This window comes from Stegostoma tigrinum, chromosome 17 (assembly GCF_030684315.1).
Source record: "Stegostoma tigrinum isolate sSteTig4 chromosome 17, sSteTig4.hap1, whole genome shotgun sequence".
Classification (NCBI taxonomy): domain Eukaryota; kingdom Metazoa; phylum Chordata; class Chondrichthyes; order Orectolobiformes; family Stegostomatidae; genus Stegostoma; species Stegostoma tigrinum.
Window position 1 is genome coordinate 45,410,315 of NC_081370.1, and position 23,396 is coordinate 45,433,710.

Here is a 23,396-nt window from a genome sequence, read left to right on the forward strand (position 1 = left end):
CCTGCTGTGTTCATCCAGCTTCACATTTTGTTATCTTGGATTCTCCAGCATCTGCAGTTCCCATGATCTCTGATCACCCTTGTCAGCAGGCTTAGTTACAAAATCAGGGCTGGATCTGAGAGTATGGACAGCAGTCAATTCACAGAGAGATAGGTTGAAATAGGTAAGGTGTGGAGCAGAGAAATTTGTAATAGTTTGATGGGACACAGTGAGTCCCAGAGTGATCGTTTCTGCAAAATTGATTAGATCAGATCAAAAACCATGATTAAGAGATTTTATGAGAAAAGTTGTTTTAATTGGCTTTGCATGGTTTGCAATGTGATCAAAATATTCTGAACTACTTCACAAATAAAAGGATTGGGTGGAAATTAGAAAAAAAACATACATAATTCTGGACATATATAGAATTCCCATAATCTTTTACACAGATGGAAGTTAGATAAATATTTGGTGTGTAGAATATTTACTGGAACAGGGCTCTGCATTTATACTTTCAAGATGTTGATCACTCTACTCTCTGTGCATTTCAAATATTTCTAATCCGATTCGATCTGAAGTATCAGTCTTCATCACTGAAGATATAATGCCACCTGTGGCATTCTTACATCATCTTTGATTTAATTAAACTATTTTGTATTTCCAAATGTTTAACAATATGTTTGTATCCTCAAAGGAAATACCAGCGTTCTCATGTCTTCCATACAGGCTGTCCCCATGGATATCAGAGCTGGATAAATGATTCTATTAACAATATTACAAGGAAGCTGCAGTAGACAAATGTCTCCCTTGGCAGCAACCACTGTTTGTGTTCCTTGCTTAAAGTGACAGACCGAATTGTTTTCTATGTTTAGAACGCAATCCATTGTGCAATCTATAAATGGGTTTACCCAAGAAAAGGATAACGTTTGGCAGCTGGCACGTGCACTTCCATTCAACAAAGAAAGAAAAAGAGGATATTAGTAAATTACTAATACAAAAAAGAGAGAATTTCTAAAAATATCCCGACCATTCCAGGAAATGGTCCCACGGCTCACTAAACTAAAAGGCAATATTTCATTGACATGATGATATCAACAAGGATAATGGAGAAATAAACAAAAGTGGCAATGAGAGTTGATACTTATCTGAACTGAGCATATTTTAAAATTTCTTAGACGCACAGATATATTTAAAATCATGAGGAAACTTTTTTTTGATTGGAAACTGGAAAATAGTAAATTTTATAATCTTGCTGGGCGATCTAAAGCACTAAGTTGAACAGTAGCAAATAGGTCTTGAAAACACTCATATGAAAACTATTTGCTATTGAGAAGGGAAGAATTTTCATTCACGTGTAACAATAGCACACAGAAACAGGCTGTGCATCTCAAATGGGCCACGCCAGAGGTTGCACAACTTACCTCTTGCCCCCCTTTATCCCACCGTTGGCATATTTTCATTTCCTTTCTCTTTCACGTGCTTATCTAGATCCGCTCCTGCCCTTAACTGTATCAGCTCTTGTTACATGCTTTAAGCTTTACAACACCTTTCACATCCTTGGGATGTCCTGAGGCATTATCAAGTCAAACCATTAGTTTTGATGTATTGATGGAGGTAAATATATCAACCAACTTGCAGATAGTAAAGTCTCACAAATCGCAAAATGGAAAAATAATGACCAGGATTTTTTTGGGGGGGTGTACTTCTTAAGGGATGAATGTTAGCCAAGATACTTGGCATTTAAAGTAAACAGGTTATATTTGTTAAGATTGAACAGAGATAAAATATGTCTCAATTCAATTAACTCATTTTCTTTGTGTGATACAACACTTTCAAACTTGTAAAGAATAAATAGTGGGTGGGAATCTGTTGGGGGACATGATAAACCGCGAGAACAAGTGTGACAGTTTGCACATAATTGAAATCACAAAATTATTTATAATTTGCATTCTTTCCACAATATCACAACTTTCAGGGCAGTATGGTAGCTCAGTGGTTAGCACTGCAGCCTCACAGCGCCAGGGACCCAGGTTTGATTCCACCCACAGGCAACTGTCTGTGTGGAGTTTGCACAGTCTCCCTGTGTCTGCATAGATTTCCTCCGGGTGCTCCAGTTTCCTCCCACAGTCTAAAGATGTGTGCACTAGGTGGAATGGCCATGCTAAGTTGACCATAGTGTTCAGGGATGTGTAGATGGGGTGGGTCTGGGGTTAGGCCAAAGGGCCTGTTTCCACACTGTAGGGATTCTGTGAACTTTAATATTTTCCACATTTGAGAATTTCCCTCAATTGGAGTGAGGTCATGGCCTTAATGATTTTATCCACTTCATCCAATATTTTCCCACAGTGGCACACTTCTGAATGGAGACCTTCTCAGAATTGTCTGAACAAAGCAAGTATAAGGTCACAAAATGTGAAGAATTTAACAATGAAGCAAAATACTAAGATGCTGAAAATCAAAAACATAAACAGAAATACATGGGAGGACTGGCAGCCTCTGTGGAGACACAGAAGCTGAGTTAATGTTGAGTTAACAATGACTCTTCCATCTGAAGAAAGGTATAAATATGATACCTACTTTTTACCCACCTAGTCCTAAAACAAACAAGACCTCTCAATTGACAACATCTTCAACAGATAATATAATTTGTCTTTCCCCACTGGGCAATCCATCTCACGTATTCACTAGCCTCTGCAAACAAGTTGTAAATCTAATATATATTGTGACATGACTAATCCAATGATGATGATACAAATGATGATGCTATAGACCAAAAGAGAGAGAAAGTCGGGAAGATGACAGGAAGAGTAGAAGGAGAACATTGTACAAGAGAACAGTATCAGGTTAAAGGGAGAATGGAATAAACAAAAGGAGGCAAGAGTCTATGGAAGAGGCATAATCCACAGTCTGAGCCATGATTGCCGAAGGTATAGTTAGTGTGGAGTTCACTGAAAGCAAAATCTAAATGACCTATGTACCTGGAGAGGTGGAGGAGTGATGGCAATGTCACTACAACAGTAACACAGAGGTTCTAATTAAAATTCTCTGGACATGGGTTCAATGCCCTCCAGGGCAGATGGTGAACTTTGAAATCAAAAATGATCTGTAACTAAAAGCTGTTTTAATGGTAACCATGGAACAACTGTCACTTTCTGTAAAAGCTCATGCAGTTCACTAATGTCAGTCAGGGAAGGAAATCTGTCAACCTTACCTGATCTGGCCCACATGCTAATCCAGAACCACAGCAATGTAGTTGACTCTCAACTGTCTTCTGAAACCTCACAAGTCACCCAATTCAAGGGCAATGAAGGATGGGCTTCAAATGCTGGTCCAGCCAGTGACGCCCACATCCCAGAAACCAAAACCTTTCTTCTTTTAAATTGAATCCATGGCTTTAGCATCTGAAGATATTATCAAAGATGTAAGTACTTGTTCAATAAGGCCATTGGAATGGAATCTCTCATAGGTCTTTTCCACAGTAGGAAAATATTAGTTTCCTGGAAACTGAGATGACATTTAGTAGGCATGCAATTTTCTTGACTAATCATTCGGTATTGTACTCAGATTCCTATTTCCACCCCTATTAAACGTTATATAGATTTCTCCATCTCATTGCGCAAAGTTATTTTCCATCTTTTAACCTACTGCTCTCTAACGTAGTCATATTGTTCACTTTTTTCCTCTCATCAAAATTTTCGTGCTTTCTCCGCTCACCACAGGAATTAAATTCTCCTTCATCTGAAAGAACTCATCCACCCTCTCCTCTAGAGAAAGGCACTTCCACAGACAATCTGATGTACAAGGTAAAAATATGAATGGCTTTATAAAAGAATGATTTCTTCTGCTGACTCATCAGGATTTCCAACCATCTCCTGCTGAAGTCACAATGGAAGGTCAGGAGAACCCTGGTCACATTCCTGAGAAATATTATGCTGTTCCTTCATCGTTGCTAGGTGAAAGCCCTGGAATTCCCTCCCTCACAGGAGCGCCTTCCAAATGGACTGCATAGATTCAAGAAGGAAGCTCACCACCATCTTCTCCAGGGCAATGACAGTTAGCTAGTAAATGCTGGCCTACCTGGTGAAGCCCATTCCCCCGAAAGAGTTTTTAAAAAAAAGGACAGTATAATTTATGCTTTAGCAGCATGACATGCTGGTCACAATATAGAATAGGAAGTCAGCTAATAAACTAAAATGTTATCTGTACTACTTGAGCTTTGCAATGTGGTGGGTTGTTGATGATTTAGAATAATAGGGCCCATTTCAAGAATGATGTGGAAAGTACTGGAATTAACATTTATCTGCGAGGGACTACAGCAAGGACACACAGGAAAAAAATAATTTCAGGAGATGAGCAATTTCTCTCTCAGAGGGTCACTGACCTATAGAATTCTTCTCTAGAGATGAGCAGTGGAGACTGGATCATGGAATATTTTTAAAGCTGAGTTAGAGTGATTCTTGATGAACAAGGGAGTGGAATGATTATTTGGGGCAGGGAGATGCTGTGAAGAAAGTGGAATTGAATATGAAATTGGAACTGATCAAATGCGATATTATTGAATGGGAGAAGCAGGCTCAGATGGATGAACAGGCACATATGTATATAAGCTTGATGAAGAAGCAAAAATATTTTGTGGGTAAATAACCCAGCCAGAGAGTCTTCGCTTGAGGACATGTTTCTTGGTTGGTCGAGGGGAATGTGCAGTAGCATGAGGAGCGCCTCATTCAAGATGTCAGCACGTCCTCCCAAGGGAACAGCCCATGTCATGTCAGGCCAAAAGTGCCAGTCAGGCTCAACACTGTTTACACAATCTGCAAGACAAGGAAACGAATGCAAGACCAGCCGTCACGTTTTAAAGCAAGTGCTAGAGTACAGTTAATAACACTATCATGGAAAAACCTCTAACCTCTAAAATGTACGGCTTTTCCACCCTGATCTCCCACACAAGACATAAATATTAACCAAAACCATAGCGCAATGACTTGTCAGGAGTGCACACATCCAAAATTCCTAAAACATAACACATCTTTTAAAAGTAGTTTTCACAATGTCTTTGAAGCACTAAGCGGTCATTTCCTCATATCAGTCTTTGGCCTCACACCTGCACTAGGTCATTCTCTGTGTCTTGAAAATGCAGTAGTGCATTGCCATGGGGCAGGTCTATCATACCACTGAGTGGGAGAGGTGGTAGGAATTGTGGACGTACTGACTGGTGATACTGCAGCACAAACCAGGAGCTAGTCATTGTCACAACAGCCAGGGAAAATGGCTATATGGCCAACCACAGGTAGTGGGGGCCGCCTAGCTCAGTTTGTGGGGGGCTGGTTTGTTAAGAAGGGTTGCACCAACAGCGTGGGTTCAATTCCTGTACTGGCCGAGGTCACCACAAAGGACCCACCTTCTCAATGTCATCCCTCACCAACCTCCTGAAGTGACTATTGGGTTAAAATCACCACCAGTCATTTCTCCCTAAAGACAGAGTAGGCCTCTGGGATGATGGTGGCTTCAGCTGTCCTTGCTATTGATTCAATGCTGACACTTACAGATCTGAGACTAACACGATACCAAGATCTGCAGCTATTGGCTCACATCTTAACGCTTCCTTTCACCTTTAGAAATAATAACCACTGGCAGATGTTCACAGTGAGAAGGATGGCTTGAGTAGACTAGAAACGTAGAGTAGAGAATGGGAGAGGGAATAGGAAGGAGCAATGAAAGAGAGAGAGATTTGGATAGATAGGAGTGAAATCAGTGCAAGATAAAACATGATGGAAAAGGGTGAATAAAAGTCTAAGAAGGAACAATTTTATGAGAGGAAAATGTCCAAAACCTACATCATCGGTCAGTTGGTCAGTCTGTGGTCAATGAGTGGTTTCTATCTTGCTGTCATGTCTTTGGTCTCCGTCATCCACTTTTTCATAGTCACCTACACCTTGATGAAACAGGTCTTGATGCTGTGGGTGGCTCGCTGCATTAGCTTCCAGCAGTTGAGGTCAGAGTTAGTCTTCTTCATGTAGCTTCTCAGGATATCTTTAAAATGTTGTGGGCAGTCGTATTGTGAGCTAACGGTAGGGAGCGCACATTGAAAGACCAGTGTTTGGCATTCAGATCCAGTTCAGTTTCCATGTAAGAATGGTCATTTCAACACTTGGGTCTTTCCCTGCCTGGAGGAGTCTCATATTTATGCAGCAAACCATCCAAATGATGCAAAGGATCATCTCTAGGCAGCGCTGATGATACATCTCAAACTTTTGCTGGTGTCAGCGATAGGTCAACCACATTTTGCAGACTTAGAGGAGCATCATTTTATCCATCTACAGGTGATGGTTAGTGGTGTTTCACCTGAGCAACTTCGCAAATAACTCAGTTGAACTCAACCACTAAGCATGTTATTCATGATATTATGAAAACAATTTTACTTTAGGAATATAAGAAGATGTCCAATTTGTACATTCAAAATGTTTATTAAAATTTCTGAAATAGGAGGATAAATGTCAAAGCAGAAGAGTCGAAAGAGAAAAAGAGCAAATGAGGCTGTGTGGTCAAGAGTCCCATTGTCCACGGAGGTTCCCAGACCCTTATTCCAAATGTCAATACAAGAGAAGAAGGAGCTGCTGACTAATGCCAGCAGAATTGTGCTGTTTCAATATTTTTATACCAATTTGATGTGTTTTTGAAACTAAGACACGAGATGTGTACTGCAAGGTAAAGAGTAAATTTCTCATTCCTTTTCCATTCCCGCGTTGCCTGTGCACTGGTCGCATGTACCTTTTTCAGCACCCAGCATTACTACACTAAAGCATACTGCTGTAATGCTACAAACTGTCAAACTACCTCTTGAGCACAATACAAACTCCCGCAGGTTCCCATCTGCTCCATATTAACTACTGTGCCTATCCTGAGGTCCGTCTTCCTTTAATTAAAATTTATCTTGCTATTTTCTGACTTTGTGTTAATACCTTCAGCAATGCTGCTGAGTAACTGACTGCTGGATGTACATAATTTTGGACAGTCATTCTTTTCACACCGTCAGTCAGAAACAAGCTAGCTTTCACTACATATATCCGGAAGGACTTTATCCAAGGATAGAGTCAGAGCTGTTCAGCAGGGAAAGAGACCATTTCATCCAGCTCGTCCATGCCGACGAGATTTCTAAAATTAATCTGGTCCCACTTGCCAGCATTTGGCCCATTTCCCTCTAAACCCTTTTTAATCAGATGCCCGTCCAATTACCTTTTAAATGTTGTAATTGTAACAGCCTCCACCACTTCCTCTCACAACTCATTCCAAATATGCAACATCTTCGGCAGGAAATGTTGCCCTTTGGTCCCTTGTAAATCTTTCTCCCTCTCGCCTTAAACCTACGCCCCTCTAGTCTTGGACTCCCCCACCCCAGGAAAAGATCTTGTCTGCTTACTCTATCTATGCCCCTCATTTTTTCCTAAATCCCTGTAAGGTCAGTCTTCAGTCTCTGATGATCCAGGGAAAATAGCCCAGCCTATTCAGTCTCTCCCTATAGCTCAAACCCTCCAACATCTTGGCAGCATCTTTGTAAACCTTCTCTGAAACCTTTCAAGTTTCACAACATCCTTCCAATAGCAGGGAGACCAGAATTACACGCAGTATTCCAAAAGGGGCCTCGCCAATGTCCTGTACAGCCACAACATGACCTTCCAACTCCTATAGTCATTGCACTGACCAATAAAGACAAGCTTACTAAATGTTTTCTTCACTACCCTGTCTACCTGCAACTCCACTTTCAAGGAACTATGAACCTGCACTCCAAGGTCTCTTTGATCAACATGCTCCCTAGGACCTTACCATAAAATGTATAAGCCCTGCCCTGATATGCCTTTCCAAAGTACAGCACCGCACATTTATCTAAATTAAACTGCATTTGCCACTCCTCAGCCCATTGGCCCATCTGATCAAGATTTTGTTATACTCAGAGGTAACCTTTACCACTACACCTTCAATTTTGGTATAATCTGCAAACTTGCTTACCATACCTCCCACATTCTCATCCAAATCATTTCTATAAACGATGAAAATCAGTGGACCCAGCACCGATCCTTGTTGCACACTGCTGATCTCAGGTCTCCAGCCTAAAAATCAAATCTCCACCACCACCCCCGTCTTCTTCCTTAAAGGTGCTGTTGCAAGATTAGATTCATTGGTTTTAATCTTCCAGAGCTTTCTGAGTTCCGGAAACATCCTCTCAGACTGGAACACAGTAAATACACATTTTTTTTTCCAAAAAAAGAAGGTAGAAAGCTGGAAACTAGAGGGTGACTAGCTTTAACATCTATCAGATTTGCTGAAAATGTTGTAATTTATTATTAATTGAGATTACAGAGGGCACTTAGAAAACCTTAATGCAATGAGGCTGAATTAACATGGTTTTGTGAAAGGGTAACTATGTTTGATTAACTTATGTTTTATTTGAAGAAAATAATGAGGATAAATGAGAATCTGTAGATTTGGCATACTTAGATTTCAAGGAGGAATTTGACAAGAGACACTTGAAGGTTACTATGGAAAGTAAGGTCACATGGTGTAGGGGTGACATTTTAGCATGGACAGAGGACTGGTTAGCCAACAGAAATCAGGAGGCATAAATAGGTCATTTCTGGGTTGGTACATTGCGTCAAGTAGATTGCCACAGGGATCAAAGCTGGAGTTTCAACTTTTATTGATTTATATTAAATTCTTAGAAAAGAACTTAAACCTGTGGTTGCTAATTTTGCTGAAAGAGGACATAAATAACCTGCACAGAAATATAAAAAGATGTTAAGTTATTGTGCAAAATTTTGGCAGATTGAGTATAATGATACCCACATGAGCTTGTGCACTTTGACAGCAATAAAAATGCAAAATATTACTTAAAAGAAGAGAGATTACAGAACTCCGAGTTTCGGAGCAATAGTTTGGGTGTACTGGTACATTAAGTTAGTATACAGGTGCAGCAAGATCAGACAGCAAATGGAAAGCTGTCATTATTGGAAGTAAAATGGGATATAGAAGTAGTGTTCTGTTGCTGCAGCTGTGCGAGCTTGACCTCATCTGGAATACTGTGTACAATGATGGACTCACTTAAGAAAGATATAAATTTACAAATACAAATTACATTCTGTTCAGAGAAGGTTCACTGGACTTTTTTATTTTTTTTTAAGAAAATGATATTATTTGTATAAATGATTTGGAGGAGAATTTAGGAGGCATGGTTTAAAAATTTGCATATGACACCAAAATTGTTGGTGTATGGATATGAAGATTATCTAAGATTACAAGCAGATCTTAATCAATTGGGTCAATGGGCTGAGGAGTAGCAGTGAAGTTTAATTTGGATAAATGCGAGGTATTGCATTTTGGCAATAGAAACAAGCACAGGACTTATACGATTAATGGTTGAACCCTCAGTAGTGTTCTAAATGAGAAACCCAGGGGTTTAAGTACATAATTCTTTGACATGTGTATTACACAGGTAGACAGGGTATTTAGGAAGGTGTTTAGTATGGTTGACTTTGTTGCTGAGACCATTGAGTAAATGAGTTGGAACATCATGTTGAGGTTGTACAGGACATTAGTGAGACATCTTCTGGAATACTGTGTGCAGTTCTGGTCACCCTGTTATAGGAATTGGCCAGAGTTAAATTGGCTAGAGTTCAGAAAAGATTTACCAGGATGTTGCCAGGAATGGAGGGTTTGAAAAATAAAAATAGATGGAACTTTTCTCACTGTAGCATAAGAAGTTGAGGAGTGACTTTATTGATGATTATAAAATCATGAGGGGCAAAGGTAAGGTAAACGCCAGTGGCCTTTTCCCTAGGGTCATATTTTTAAGGCAAAAGGAGAAAGATTTAAAAACAGTATGAGGGTTTTTTTTAGCTACATGGAGTAGTTTATGGGTGAATTGCTCTGCCAAAGAAAGTGGCGGATGCATGAAAAATTACAACATTTAAAAGACATTTGGGCAAGTACAAGAAGAACAGTGGTTTGGAGAAATATGGGCCAAGAGCTGGCAGATTTAGTTTGGGAACATGGTCAGTGTGGACTGGTTGGACCGAACGGTCTGTTTCCATGCTGTGTCACTACGACTGAAACCTAGGATTGGGTGGGTGGTAGTGGTCAGATTATCTTCTGAGGAAAGACTATATAAGTTGGTCCTGTATCTATTGTGGCTTAGAAGAATAAGCGTTGACCTTACAAGATTGGAAGGAAATTGATCAGGTGGATTCTGAGTGTTTCCTTTGTGGGAACAACGAGAACAATGGGCCACCAATATAAAATAAGGCGTCAAATACTAATTCAGAACTGTCGATGTTGTTAATCAGAGACAATAATAGAAATTGCTTGAAAAGTTCAGCAGGTGGAGAGAAATCTGTTGAGAGAAATTGAAGTTAGTGTTTCAGGTCAAGTGACCCTTCCTCAGAGCTGATGGTAGCTAGAAAAATGCCTGTTTATATGCAGAAGGTAGGGTGGGTGAAGAGGCCAGGAAGTAAATGATAGGTGGGGATAGAGCCCAAAGAGAGAGAAGAGCAGTTGGATCGACAAAGGAATTGACAACAATCTGGCCAGGAGTGTGAATAGCTGTTAATGGGGACTGTTCGCAGACTTGTGATACCAAGATAGTAGGATCCTTAGATGCTGGAGAGTCTGAGATAACAAAGGTGTAGAGCTTGATGAACACAGCAGCCCAAGCAGCATCAGAGGAGCAGGAAAGTTGATGTTTCAAGTCTGGACCCTTCTTCAGAAATGGGGGAGGGAAAGGGGGTTCTGAAATAAATAGGGCGAGAGGGGGAGGCAGATAGAAGATGGATAGAGGAGAAGATAGGTGGAGAGGAGACAGACAGGTCAAAGATGTTGGGATGGAGCCAGTAAAGGTGAGTGCAGGTGAGGAGTTAGGAAGGAGATAGGTCAGTCCAGGGAGGATGGACAGGTCAAGGGATCGGGATGAGGTTGGTAGGTGGATAGGAGATGGGGGTGGGGCTTGAGGTGGGAGGAGGGGATAGGTGGGAGGAAGGACGGGTTAGGGTGGCAGGGACGAGCTGGGCTGGTTTTGGGATGTGGTAGGGGGAGGGGAGATTTTGAAGCTTGTGAAGTCCATTGGGCTGCATGGTCCCCAAACAGAAAATGAGGTGTTGTTCAAGATAACAAAGTGTGAAGCTGAATGAACACAGCAGGCCAAGCAGCATTTCAGGAGCACAAAAACTGATGTTTCGGGCCTAGATCCTTCACACTTTGTTATCTTGGATTCTCCAGCATCTGCAGTTCCCATCATCTCTGCTGAGGTGTTGTTCTTCCAGTTTGTGCTGAGTTCCACTGGAACCCTGAGACAGAGATGTTGGCCACGGAACAGGATGCCGTGTGTTAAAGTGACAGATAACTGGAAGCTCAGGGTCTTTTTGAAAGCAGAACGAAGATGTTCTGCGAAGCAGTCACCCAGTCAATGCTTTGTTTCCCCAATGCAGAGGAGACCACATTGTGAGCAGCAAATGCAGTAGACCAGATTGTAGGAAGTGCAGGTAAAGGGCTGCTTCACCTGGCAGGTGTTTTTGGGTCCTCTCACCTTCCTAGCCAGATCGTTATCCACTCCTTTATCTTTCTAATTGCTCTTCTCTCTCTTTGGCTCTAACCCCACCCATCAATTCCTTAACCCCTCCCCCTTCTCTATCTTCTTTACGTAAACCAGCATTTTCCTACCTCGCATCAGTCCTGAGGAAGGGTCATTCAACCCAAAATGCTAACTCTGATTACTCTCCACAGATGCTACTAGACCTGCTGAGCTTTTCCAGCAATTTCTATTTTTGAAAAATAGGGTGTTTCCCATTTAAAACAGAAATGAGGAGAATTTTTTTTTCTCTAAACAGTCATAAGTTTTTGGAATTCTGTTCCCTAAAGAATTCCATCATCAAAGGTGCCAAATAGACGCACTAGACACACCAGACAAACCAGACACATATCCCCCTCCCATTCTCTTGATGACATGTCCATCATGGGCCTCCTGCACTGCCACAATGATGCCACCCGAAGGTTGCAGGAACAGCAACTCATATTCCGCCTGGGAACCCTGCAGCCATATGGTATCAATGTGGACTTCACCAGCTTCAAAATCTCCCCTTCCCCTACTGCATCCCTAAACCAGCCCAGTTCATCCCCTCCCCCCACTGCACCACACAACCAGCCCAGCTCTTCCCCCCCACCCACTGCATCCCAAAACCAGTCCAACCTGTCTCTGCCTCCCTAACCGGTTCTTCCTCTCACCCATCCCTTCCTCCCACCCCAAGCCGCACCCCCAGCTACCTACTAACCTCATCCCACCTCCTTGACCTGTCCGTCTTCCCTGGACTGACCTGTCCCCTCCCTACCTCCCCACCTATACTCTCTCCACCTATCTTCTTTACTCTCCATCTTCGGTCCGCCTCCCCCTCTCTCCCTATTTATTCCAGTTTCCTCCCCCCATCCCCCTCTCTGATGAAGGGTCTAGGCCCGAAACGTCAGCTTTTGTGCTCCTGAGATGCTGCTTGGCCTCCTGTGTTCATCCAGCCTCACATTTTATTATCTTGGAATCTCCAGCATCTGCAGTTCCCATTATCTCTGATACATATTCCACTCCTCTCTATTGTCTGCCTTCCGCAGGGACCGTTCCCTCCGAGACACCCTGGTACACACTTCCTTCACCCGAACACCCCCCCACTGCCCTACACACCTTCCCCTGTAACCGGCGAAGGTGCAACACCTGCCCATTTACCTCCTCTCTCCCCAGAATCCAAGGGCCTAAACATACTTTCCAGGTGAAGCAACACTTCACCTGCACTCCCCAGAATCTAGTCTATTGTATTCGCTGCTCACAATGTGGTCTCCTCTACATTGGGGAAACAAAACATAGGCTGGGTGACCACTTCGCAGAACATCCATGTTCTGATCGCAAAAAAAGACCCTGAACTTCCCATTGCCTGCCATTTTAATAAACCACCCTGTTCCCTGACTAACATGTCTGTCTCTGGCTCACTGCAGTGGTCTAGCGAAGCTCAATGCAAGCTCGAAGAACACTGCCTCATTTTCCACTTGGGGACCCTGCAGCCCTCCAGACTCAATATTGAGTTCAATAATTTTAGGGCCTAAACTCTCCCATGTCCCAGCCCCCAACCCCACACACCACACACCACACCCTGTTACCATATAGCCTGCCATTACACACTACTTGTTACTAGTCACTAATAGTCCCCATTAACAACTATTCACCAAGCAAACCTGATCGTTATCGACGCCTTTGTCTGTCCAAGTGCTCTTCTCTCTCTTTCGGCTCTACCCTATCATTTACTCCTTACCCCATCCCCCTCACCCTCCCTCCTTTTTCTGTAAATAAACTTACGTTTTCCCAGCCACCATCAGTCCTGAGGAAGGATCACCTGATCTGAAACATTAACTCTGTTTTTTCCTCCACAGATACTGCCAGACCTGCTGGGCTTTAGCAGCAATTTCTGTTTTGTTTCTTGATTTACAGCGTCCTCAGTTATTTTGGTTTTTATTTAGTGCCAAATAGATGATCCGTGTTGTCCTTGTCCTGAGGGCCCACCAGTACAAATGAGAATCTTCAGACAAGTTGAACATTTTTAAGACAGATATGTAGTTAACTTAGCCACATTAGGGGCATTTAAACAGTCCTTGGATAAGCATGTGGATGATGATGGGATAGTGTAGGGGGATGGGCTTAGATTAGTTTACAGGTTGGCACAACATCGAGGGCCGAAGGGCCTGTTCTGTGCTGTATCGTTCTATGTTCTATGTATTAAAGACAAGGATATCAATGGTTATTGGGCAGGGAGGTGGAAATGCGGATTCAAGGCCATAAGATCATGAATCTTGCTGAATTCTGAATTACCAAGGGGCTGAACTACTTATCCCTGCTCCAAATTTGTGCACCTGTCTGTTCAAACATACGGCTCAGATTGGTAACTCACCACAAAGGCTCCACAAGGACCAGCTACTATCTAAACACTGTGGTACGATCCATAGTGAGGCCAACTCTCGTATCATTCAAAAAGTCAAAACTAGCATTTCGAGGAAAAAAAACCCCCACTTCATAACCATTAGGAGAACAAATGTCTGAAAAGAAGTTTTTTTTTAAAAAAAGCAACGCATGAGGCGGCAAAAAGGTGTAAGCTGAATCACAAAATACAACGACAGACGAATGAAACCTTACCTCTCATTATTTAAGGAAACTCGGGGGGGATCCAGGTTGGGATTCTCCATCGATTCCATCTGGGGGCATCGCAGAAAATAGTAAAGTGTGTGCAGGGCATCAGGAGACCAGGTGACGGGCTGCTGTCTGCCATGACGACATGGGCTCACTCCTGGAGACAGTGTGTTTGAACATTGCAGGTGGTGCATAGCTCGACACACCAGATCACCTACAGTAGAACCACGGCATAAAGGGATCAGAAACCAATACATGACCATACAAATGGGAAACAGATGAATGATAAATTGTCCCCATGATCACTGCTGATGGTCCAGCAACATATTCGCAACAACTCTTATTTCAGCTTATATTCAATCATTCTAAAAGTCAACAATCCTTTCCTTAACTGCTCAGTCCTCACCTTGTTTCGTTTTTACCTGCCCAAGCATTGCTGGAGATTCTCCTGTAGCCGTTTCTTTTCCAAGCATTTATTCCTCGACACCTTCTTTTTCTTATTTGTATGCTGTATCTCAGAGGCAGCAACTGAAACAGGTCAACTTCCATGCGACACCCAGCGTCTGTGTCACCACCACCTCAAGGCTGCCAGACTCTCTGACATTCAGTTCTGGTTACCTCAAACTTTCTCCAATCCAATACTGGGAAGGCCCAAAGCCATTGACTTCCGCCCTGCACCAGACTCTGTTCTTTAATCCTTGACTCCTCAAGGTGAAACCCAGCATGGACTCCCTGCTTTAGAAGGACTATAATGTTGAACTTTTACCTTTATTTTTCTAATTTGTATCTAAGATTTTGGACACAAGTACCTTTGTACTTAAAATGGCACTGGAAATGGCAACTTTGTACATTTTTTTCTGCACTAATGTATCCCTGTAATTGAGCACATGTGACAATAAACCTAATTCTCATTCTAATGTCCAACTTCCATCAGCTTATCCATCGACTGTTGCCTTCAACTGTCTACATATTAGCCTCTCCGTTTCCCTCCTTGAGCTCTCAGTCTCTAAATTTCAGAACTTTAAAACCCTCCTTCTTGATTAAGTTTAGTCAACCCACCCTAATGATTTCTTATTTGAATAAGTATCAATTTTTGTTTGAAGAGGCTCCTGCAAGGTAGGTTGGACATGCTGCTGTCGTTAATGGTGTGTCACTGTAGGCGACCCATCTAAAAATGACTCAGATACCTCACTGTGAAAGGAAATGTAGCTCTGAACCCAGTCATGATCTTCCTGGCACAGGATGGCATAATATAAATGTGCCTGAACAACTGTGCCACCCATGACTACTATTTATAACTGCTCCTGTGTCATCAAAACTCCTGAATCCTGTTACTTTACAAGAGATGCTCAAATCACAATAATGCATACAGGCCTTCCACTTACAGGGGAATTGGCAAAGCTTGAGAAAACTCCCTGATTGCTGTCCAAAACATTCGAGAAAAATAATGTTTTAAAATAAAGCAGCATCTCCAAAATCCTTCCACATTTCTACACTTGATTCTTTAGCCAAGCAGCACACTTTCTAGCGTAGCTGATTTTGAAACTGAGTTAGAGGAATTCGCCTGCAATCAAAATGTCAGGCAGACATGGGGCAGAGGTTCAATTTCTGGGGAAGGTGGGGAGGTAGCATGCCAATGGCTTTTTTAGTAAATAGTTTAATGAATAAAAGCAGCCAAATCAAATCAAATAGGTTGTTTTGCTACCTGTAGCTTGTTACAGACATTCCCTTGTGCTCCAGGAGAAAGAGTGAGTGTTAACAGGCACTGGAAAAGTCTTTAGCTATTGAAGACTGGAAGAAACCGAGGAGACCTCAGGATCTACAGCCAAGTTGGTGGTTGTTCTGTATTTCAGAAATGAGTGAAAGGTGAGGCTGGAGGGAAATGAATCATATGTCTTTTCACCAGCTATCAGGATAGCCATTTAAATCAGTATGGTGTGGGATGCTTTATTTATCTTACTATTTTATTTAACTTTATTGATCTTTCCAGCCACGTTGAAGCATGGGTTCACATTTCACTGTGAACAGAATGCTTGCAGTTCTTCTAGTTCATGTCAACTGAGGGACAGTCTATGCATTGTGGCAATTTGAATATTTTTCACATTTTTAGCTCTCACAGTTCAGTGCATTTAATGACAATGCTGCTTGATGGTTGGTTAAAGAGCTGTCAGTATTCGTGCTTCTTTCATTGCAAGTTAGAAGTTTTACCAAGCAAATCAAATAAGCTGGAGCTCTTCCTAGAAAAAGCTCTGAACGCAATTAGATTTTTTGGCGAGGGAATAGGGCGCTCCACGTCTCTGAAAAATTATATTAACAAAAATTCTGCTTATTTAGTATCTAGGTCAAAGAATAGGCCGAGCATGAAAGGGACTTGGAAAAAAGACAGAAAACAAAACAATAAGTATAAGATGAATAATCGTCATTTGACCTACACTTTGAATAATTCAATTAATCCAAAAGCTAAATTAAAATTTGAGTATCCACCTTAATTTACTGAATGTTCATTCTCATTTAATATCATTTTTTAAGATCTGTTTTATATTTTTCACCATCTTCAATGTTCTCTTTGTTGAATGTCTTTAAAAGTAGCGTCCTGAGTTAACATGTAATTTGCTTTTTATGATCAAGGCCCTTCCCTCTGAACCGCAAAATTTAAGCTTCAATCTTTCTTCACATTTCATCCCCTTTACAGCACGGATGATTCTCTTCTCTGTATTATTTCCCAAGCATGTTTTTCTCCACTTGAATTGTGGGGAACAAGCAAGGCAAGAAAGTGAGGCTAGAACAAGACAGTTTGAAGCTTCAGTCGACCCTCTGTAGATTTGTAACAGCAAATTCAGCAACGCTCTGCTCCCACAGCAAACCAAGACTGAATTGGAGCACAAGTCAGAGATAGGAATGTAACACCATTAATAAGAGTCTCCAACTCTACTCCCATCTAATTACTTTCCACACTCAAGGCAACTTTGTTAAAAATTGTCTTCTAGTCGGTGTGTCCCAACATCGTATGGAACTTGAAATGTCACTTGAAATACAAAGTGATGAGTTTACTCTTGCTTCTGGATTTCCTTTTGTTTTCTCTCCTTTATCAGAGGAACTGTAGTTTACACTTATACAATATTCCTTGTGTAAAACTAAAGGATCCGTTTCCCCAAGGGCATTAGTAAGTAGAAGTCAAGCTGACATGCAGATCCTGAGCCAATGTGCGTCATCAAGGTGCCCCGCAATCCAACTTTACATAAGATGTGTTTCCCATTGGCCGCCTCCAGAATTAGTGTCCAATTAAGGGCAGGGGCATGTTCCTGTGGAGACCCAACTGGGGAGCAGCTCATAAAATTGGCTACTGATTGCCCCAGTGGAAGATGTCAGCACTGCTCAGGCGGAAAGGCAAATGTGAGGCACCTCAAAACAGAGGAAAGAGGAACTGAGGCCACAATCAGATCAGCTATAATCTTAGTAAATTGTGGAGCAGTCTTCACAGGCGGAATGGTCCACTCCAGCTCTTAGGAATGGGTTTGGTGACAGATGCAAACTTTTCACAACTGCAGTTCATTCATTGGGCCAATTGCGGAAGGGACTGACTGCACTCTGGTCTAAGGCCATCTTTAAACTCGGCGGAGGGATCCGTTCAACATGACCAAATGCCATCATGATCACTGGTTTAATTGGCTGCCCACCTCCTACAAATGTTTGGCAATTCTTGTAGTAATGCTTCCTGGTGTCATGCCTAGAGACAGAACAGTACTGGGGAACCACCCTGATATGGAACTCTGAACTTTCACACCCTACACTCCCACTGACACCTCCTGGCGTTGCCACCCCTCCAGACATTGCAAAGAGAAAATCCCCAAAAAGGGAGAAAAAAAGAACAGAGTTCCATTTACAATAAGTTTAAACACATTAAGTCATCAATTTAAACCAGTGGGAGAAGCTTCATTAAGTGGAGCAATTGAAGATGGGACATCGTGTGAGTAAACCTCCAGGAACATGTCCAACCAAAGTTGGTGACCTAAGACCTAACTACCTCTGTGGCAAAATTCAGCACCATGTGTCAGAATGGTTGAGGAGAGGCAGACATGGGAATCAAGCAGATCGATCTCTTCAGGAAAGAGACCAAGTGTGTGGTTGCAGAAATTTGTTGAATGCAGTGAGAAAGGCATCAAGAAGATCCATTCGTTCCATAAGAGTTGATCAGGAAAATAAGGACCAAAAGATTAATATCCAATGGCAGAGAAAAATAATTGAAAGTGGTGAAAAGAAGTGTTTGGAACGATAATATTCCAAGGTTCTTCATGCTGAATTGATTGCTTTTGAATTACAGTCATTATTGCCGTGTAGGGAACAGTGGCATCCAATTTGTACGCCAAGCCTCACATCCAGCAATGAGGTAGAAGTCCAGTTAATCCGCCTTGATAGTTCTATGTGAAGGATGTATGTCGACAGTGACACTGGAGAACTCCCTCTTCATCTGTGAATTACAGCCGTGCTCACATGAACTGGCAGATGGGGTCTAGGTTTAAAAGTTCAAATAACAGTCAGCACACTTTGGAGCATCAAAGCACTCAAGTTACATCAGGATGTTTATTCATGGTGGAAATTTACTGTGTCACCATATTTCCAATTTCAAAAAAGCCTCTACCTGTCCTACATTCCTCCTTGAGCAGCTGATGGACAGCAACATCGACGGTGACCTGGCAAGCACAGTTATCAGGTTCAGAGGCATCTCTGAGTTTGTTGGATCAAACAGAGTTTGATCAAACAGTGGCAGAAAGCAGCTTTCTTAAAAATGGAGATATCAAGGTGTAGAGCTGGATGAACACAACAGGCCAAGCAGCATCAGAGGAGCAGGAAAGCTGACGTTTCGGGTCTGGGCCCTTCTTCATTTCAGAAGAAGAGTCCAGACCCGAAACGTCAGCTTTCCTGCTCCTCTGACACTGCTTGGCCTGCTGTGTTCATCTAGCTCTACACCTTGTTATCTCAGATTCTCCAGCATCAGCAGTTCCTACGATCTCTTTCTTAAAAATTTACTTTTAGACTCAAAAAATAGATTTTTAGATATACCGGGATAGGGTTATGAAAGTTTAAATGTTCCCCACAAAACTTTTCAATAACTACATTCTACATTGTGTAATGGATATTAGTTTGAATGACCAGAAACAATGTCAAAAGTGAAAGTGTCAAAGTCAATGTTAAAAAAAAGAATTGCGATAATCCCCGAGGGAATGAATTCAACGTTACAATTCCTCACATTCTGGATTCAGGTTTCAAACAGATAGCAGGAGGAAATTATAGAACAGGACACAGGTATCTTCCAAAAGGGAGGGAGACAAAGTCATTCACAATCCATTCCTGGTGCCTTCTCAATACATCAATAGAAAGAGCACAGGTAAGGAGACATGCTGCCTGTCAGCATCCATCCAGTGAGTGGCTTTATGTCCAAAGCTAGCAGCGCACCACCATTTCCTCAAAGAGTATTGGGGGCAGGCAACAGAATTCCTGCCAGCCAGCAATAAGCATGGCCCACAAGTGAATTTTTTTTTAAAGGTACCTAAGTCAGGAAGCAAATTTCAAATGGGGACCCTTCTGGAAATAAAAGGCAAGGATTCAGAGGAAAACATTGCTGAAATAAACATTTCACTGACTAAAGGACTTTTTTCAAAAGGGAGAATGTGTACTCTGGCAAAATGTTACAAATACAAACATCAACAGATTGACAGTGAAAAATCACTGAACTCACTTAGCTCTGAAATGCTGCCAACACACGTTGCCAGTAGGGACTGCTCCAGAGTTCGAAGCTCCAGTTGAGCGTATGCGTCAGCGCGTCCATCTTTTGTTGACAATCCGTTGTTATATAAACTGAAGTGGGCAGGCAGGGAAAGCACACCTACAAAACAGTGGAGCATCAGGTCAGTAACAGGTCCATGCACTCACCCGTAAATATCCACCTCCTCGTTGCATTCCTTCATGACGTGAATTATAGTCTGAATTCCCCTTTCGGATGAATCTCTTTCTATTTACAATGACTTTGCTTGCCTTACCAGGCAGTTCTGCCTGTGCCAATGCCTGTTGTTGACATGAAGATATTTAGTAACTTGGTGATCTCATGTTGACATCTCTTGTTTATCATAAACTCCTTATCAAACTGGCACAAGTTCAAATGTCATTTTTAGTGTTCATCTTGCAAAGTGCATACAACTCGCTGTTCTTCCAGGTCACCAATGAGCAATATCATTTCTACTTGTCTCAATTAAAAAGTTCTCAAAGATTTTGACTGCCATATAAAATAACAGCTACATAAATTATTTGAAGTAGTGCTTAACAACATTATGTAACGCCTGCTTATTTGGTGAATGGTTTGTGAATGTTATGTTTTGTCAACCGTGGAGTATTTTCATCAAGTGATCTTCTCCAAGTACTTTTTTTTTCCAACTCCCTCACAGAACTTACACAACCTGAAGGAAACGTCAGTCAGATTTACCAAACAGGAGGCGGTAAACTGTGTAAACGTTTGCCATTTTCATTGGCCTCCAAATATTGTGCCTTTGCCTGACCAGCTGGTAGCGCAAAATGGACAGTGGTTCCATCCAACAACAACGTGAGCCACTTTGTACCACAGGGCGCCGAACAGTGATGTTGGCAACTGATATTCTCAGTGAGTGGATTCCATATTAACAAATGTGTTTTGGCATTTAGCTCCCAAACAGGCCAGCTGCTGAGATAATGCTTTTCCCTACATAACCCTTGATCCCTTTACGGATCAGAAACCTATCTATCTCGGTCTTAAATACACTCAATAATTTGGCCTCCACAGCATTTTGCAGCACCGAGCGCCACAGATTCCCCATCCTCTGGCTGAACAAATTCCTCATCTCGGTTCAAAAGGCCATCCCTTCATTCTGAGACTGTGTTCTCAGGTCCTAGTGGTGAAAACATCTTCTCCACATTCACTCCATTCAGGCCTCTCAGTATTTTGTAAGTTAAAACAGATCCCCCACTTATCCTTCTATATTCCACTGAGTAAAGATCCAGAGACCTCAACCAATCTTCATACAGCAATCTCTTCATCAATGGCATCATTCTTGTGAATGTCTTCTGAACCTCTTCCAATACTAGCACATCCATCCTTACATAAGTGCCCAAAACTGCCCATAACATTCCAAATGCAGTCTGACCAGAGACTTAGTTAGCCTCTGCAGTTCATTTCTTTTCTTATATTACAGCCTTCCTGAATGAATGCCAACATTGCATTTGCCTTTCCAACTGCTAACTGAATCTGCATGTTAAGAGCGATCTGTAGCAGGACTCCTAGGGGCCCTTTGTATTTCAGATTTTTGATAATTTGGCCTCCTCCTTTCCCTGTTTAGAAAATAGTCTGTGCCTCTTTTCTTCCTACCAAAGCACTAAATCTCACACTTTCTCACATGGTATTCCAACTGCTATTTCTTTGCCCGCAGTCCTACCTGTCCAAATACTTCTGGAGCTATCCCATTTCCTAAACACTAACCTGCCCCTCCATCCATCTTTGTCATTTACAAACTTAGCAAATAATGCCCTCAGTTCCTTCATCCAGATCACTAATGTTTAATGTGAATCATTGTGGTCTCAACTGGGCAGAACTCCAATATCCACCTGCTGCCATCCTGAAAAAGATACCTTTATCCCCATTCTCTGCCTTCTACCAGCCAGCCAATCCTCTAATGATCCTCCTAACACAACAGCTCTTATCAAATTTAGCAGTTTCCTGTGCTGCATCTTGTCATAGGCCTTCTGGAAATCCATATAGATCATGTCCATTGGCTTTCCTTGCTTGATACCTCCTCATAGAATTCTAATTGATTTGTCAGACATGACCGTCTCTTGATGAAGCCATGCTGAGTCAGCACTATTTTATCACACACTTCCAAGTATTCCATAATCTCATCCTTAACAATGGACTCTAACATCCTAATAGCAAGGGAGGTCAGGCTGACCAGCCTATAGTTTCCTATCTTCTTCCTCCCTCCCTTTTTAAACAGGGGGTGTTACATCAGCCATTTTCCAGGCTTCTGAGACCCTCCCTGGCTCCAATAATTCCTGAAATCTCACCTCCAGTGCCTCCACAATACCCAAAGCTATCTCCTTCAGAATTCTTCAGTCTAGTCCCTCTGGTCCAGGGAATTTATCCACTTACAGACCTTTCAGTTTCCCCATCACCTTGTCCTTAGTAATGGCACAACAATCATCTCTACTCCCGACTCTCAAAATTCTGGTGTGCTGCTGGTTGTGAAAACTGATGCAAAGCACCTCTGCCATTTCTGCCCTCCACCATTTCTGAAGAAGGGTCTAGACCTGAAACGTCAGCTTTCCTGCTCCTATGATGCTGCCTGGCCTGCTGTGTTCGTCCAGCTCTACACCTTATCTCAGACTCCAGCGTCGGCAGCTCCTACTATCTCTGCCATTTCTTTGTTCTCATTACTACTGCTCCAACCTCATTTTCCAGGGTCCGATGTCAACTTTTGCCCCTCTTAGCTTTTATGTATCTGAAACAAAATTCTTGCAAACTTCTTTGATATTACTAGCTAGTTTACCCTCAAATATCATCCCCCTCCTTGTTGCTTTATTCTTTAAAATCTAGCAGAAGATAAAGTCCTTGCAATCGTGTGGCTTCTCATTAATCTTCACCAGATTGTATGCTTTTTCTTTTGCTTTTATGCTGTCCCTGACTTCCCTTGTTCCCCATGGTTGCTTTGTCCTCCCCTTAGTATGCATCTTCTTCCTTGGCTTGACTTTCTGCTGTAACTCTGAATTTTCCCCAGAAAGCCCTGCCATTGCTGCTCCACTGTCACCCCTGCTAGGCTCCCCTTCTAATCTACTCTGGCCAGCTTCTCAGTCATGTGTATTCGTTACCTTTACTCAATTGTAACACCATTACAAATTGTCTGATTGATTTTGATTAGCACAGGAGAAGTGACAGATGTTCTGTGCTCATCTACTAGGAGCCTCCTCAATACAGAGATAGATAGGGTCTTGATCAGTAAGAAAATCAAGGGTTACAGGCAAAAATCAGGGGAAGGGTTTGAGAGACATATCAGCTATGATCCAAAAGTAGATTGATAGGCTGAATGGTCTAATTCAGCTCCTATATCTTACGGTCTAAGCAAGAAGCAGTAGACATTTTTGCACCAAACAAATCTGTGAATATCTCATGAACCATGATGGTTGATGTTTCCAATCAGGC

General features: G+C 42.0%; 1 protein-coding gene across 4 annotated transcripts in view; it reads right to left on the reverse strand.

Annotated features, from left to right (window-relative positions):
- LOC125459311 (ankyrin repeat and BTB/POZ domain-containing protein 2) overlaps positions 1–23,396 on the reverse strand; it is a 213,095-nt gene that overhangs the window by 46,865 nt on the left and 142,834 nt on the right. For all 4 annotated transcript variants that reach the window (XR_007248997.2, XM_048545615.2, XM_048545614.2 and 1 more), the window contains 2 exons: positions 19,917–20,063; positions 14,186–14,393 (listed from right to left, as the gene is read on the reverse strand). Coding sequence is in view for 3 of the 4 variants with exons in the window: in XM_048545615.2 (XP_048401572.1) it covers positions 14,186–14,393; positions 19,917–20,063 (355 nt within the window). In the remaining variant the exon portion in view is untranslated. The remainder of the gene's footprint in view (positions 1–14,185; positions 14,394–19,916; positions 20,064–23,396) is intronic.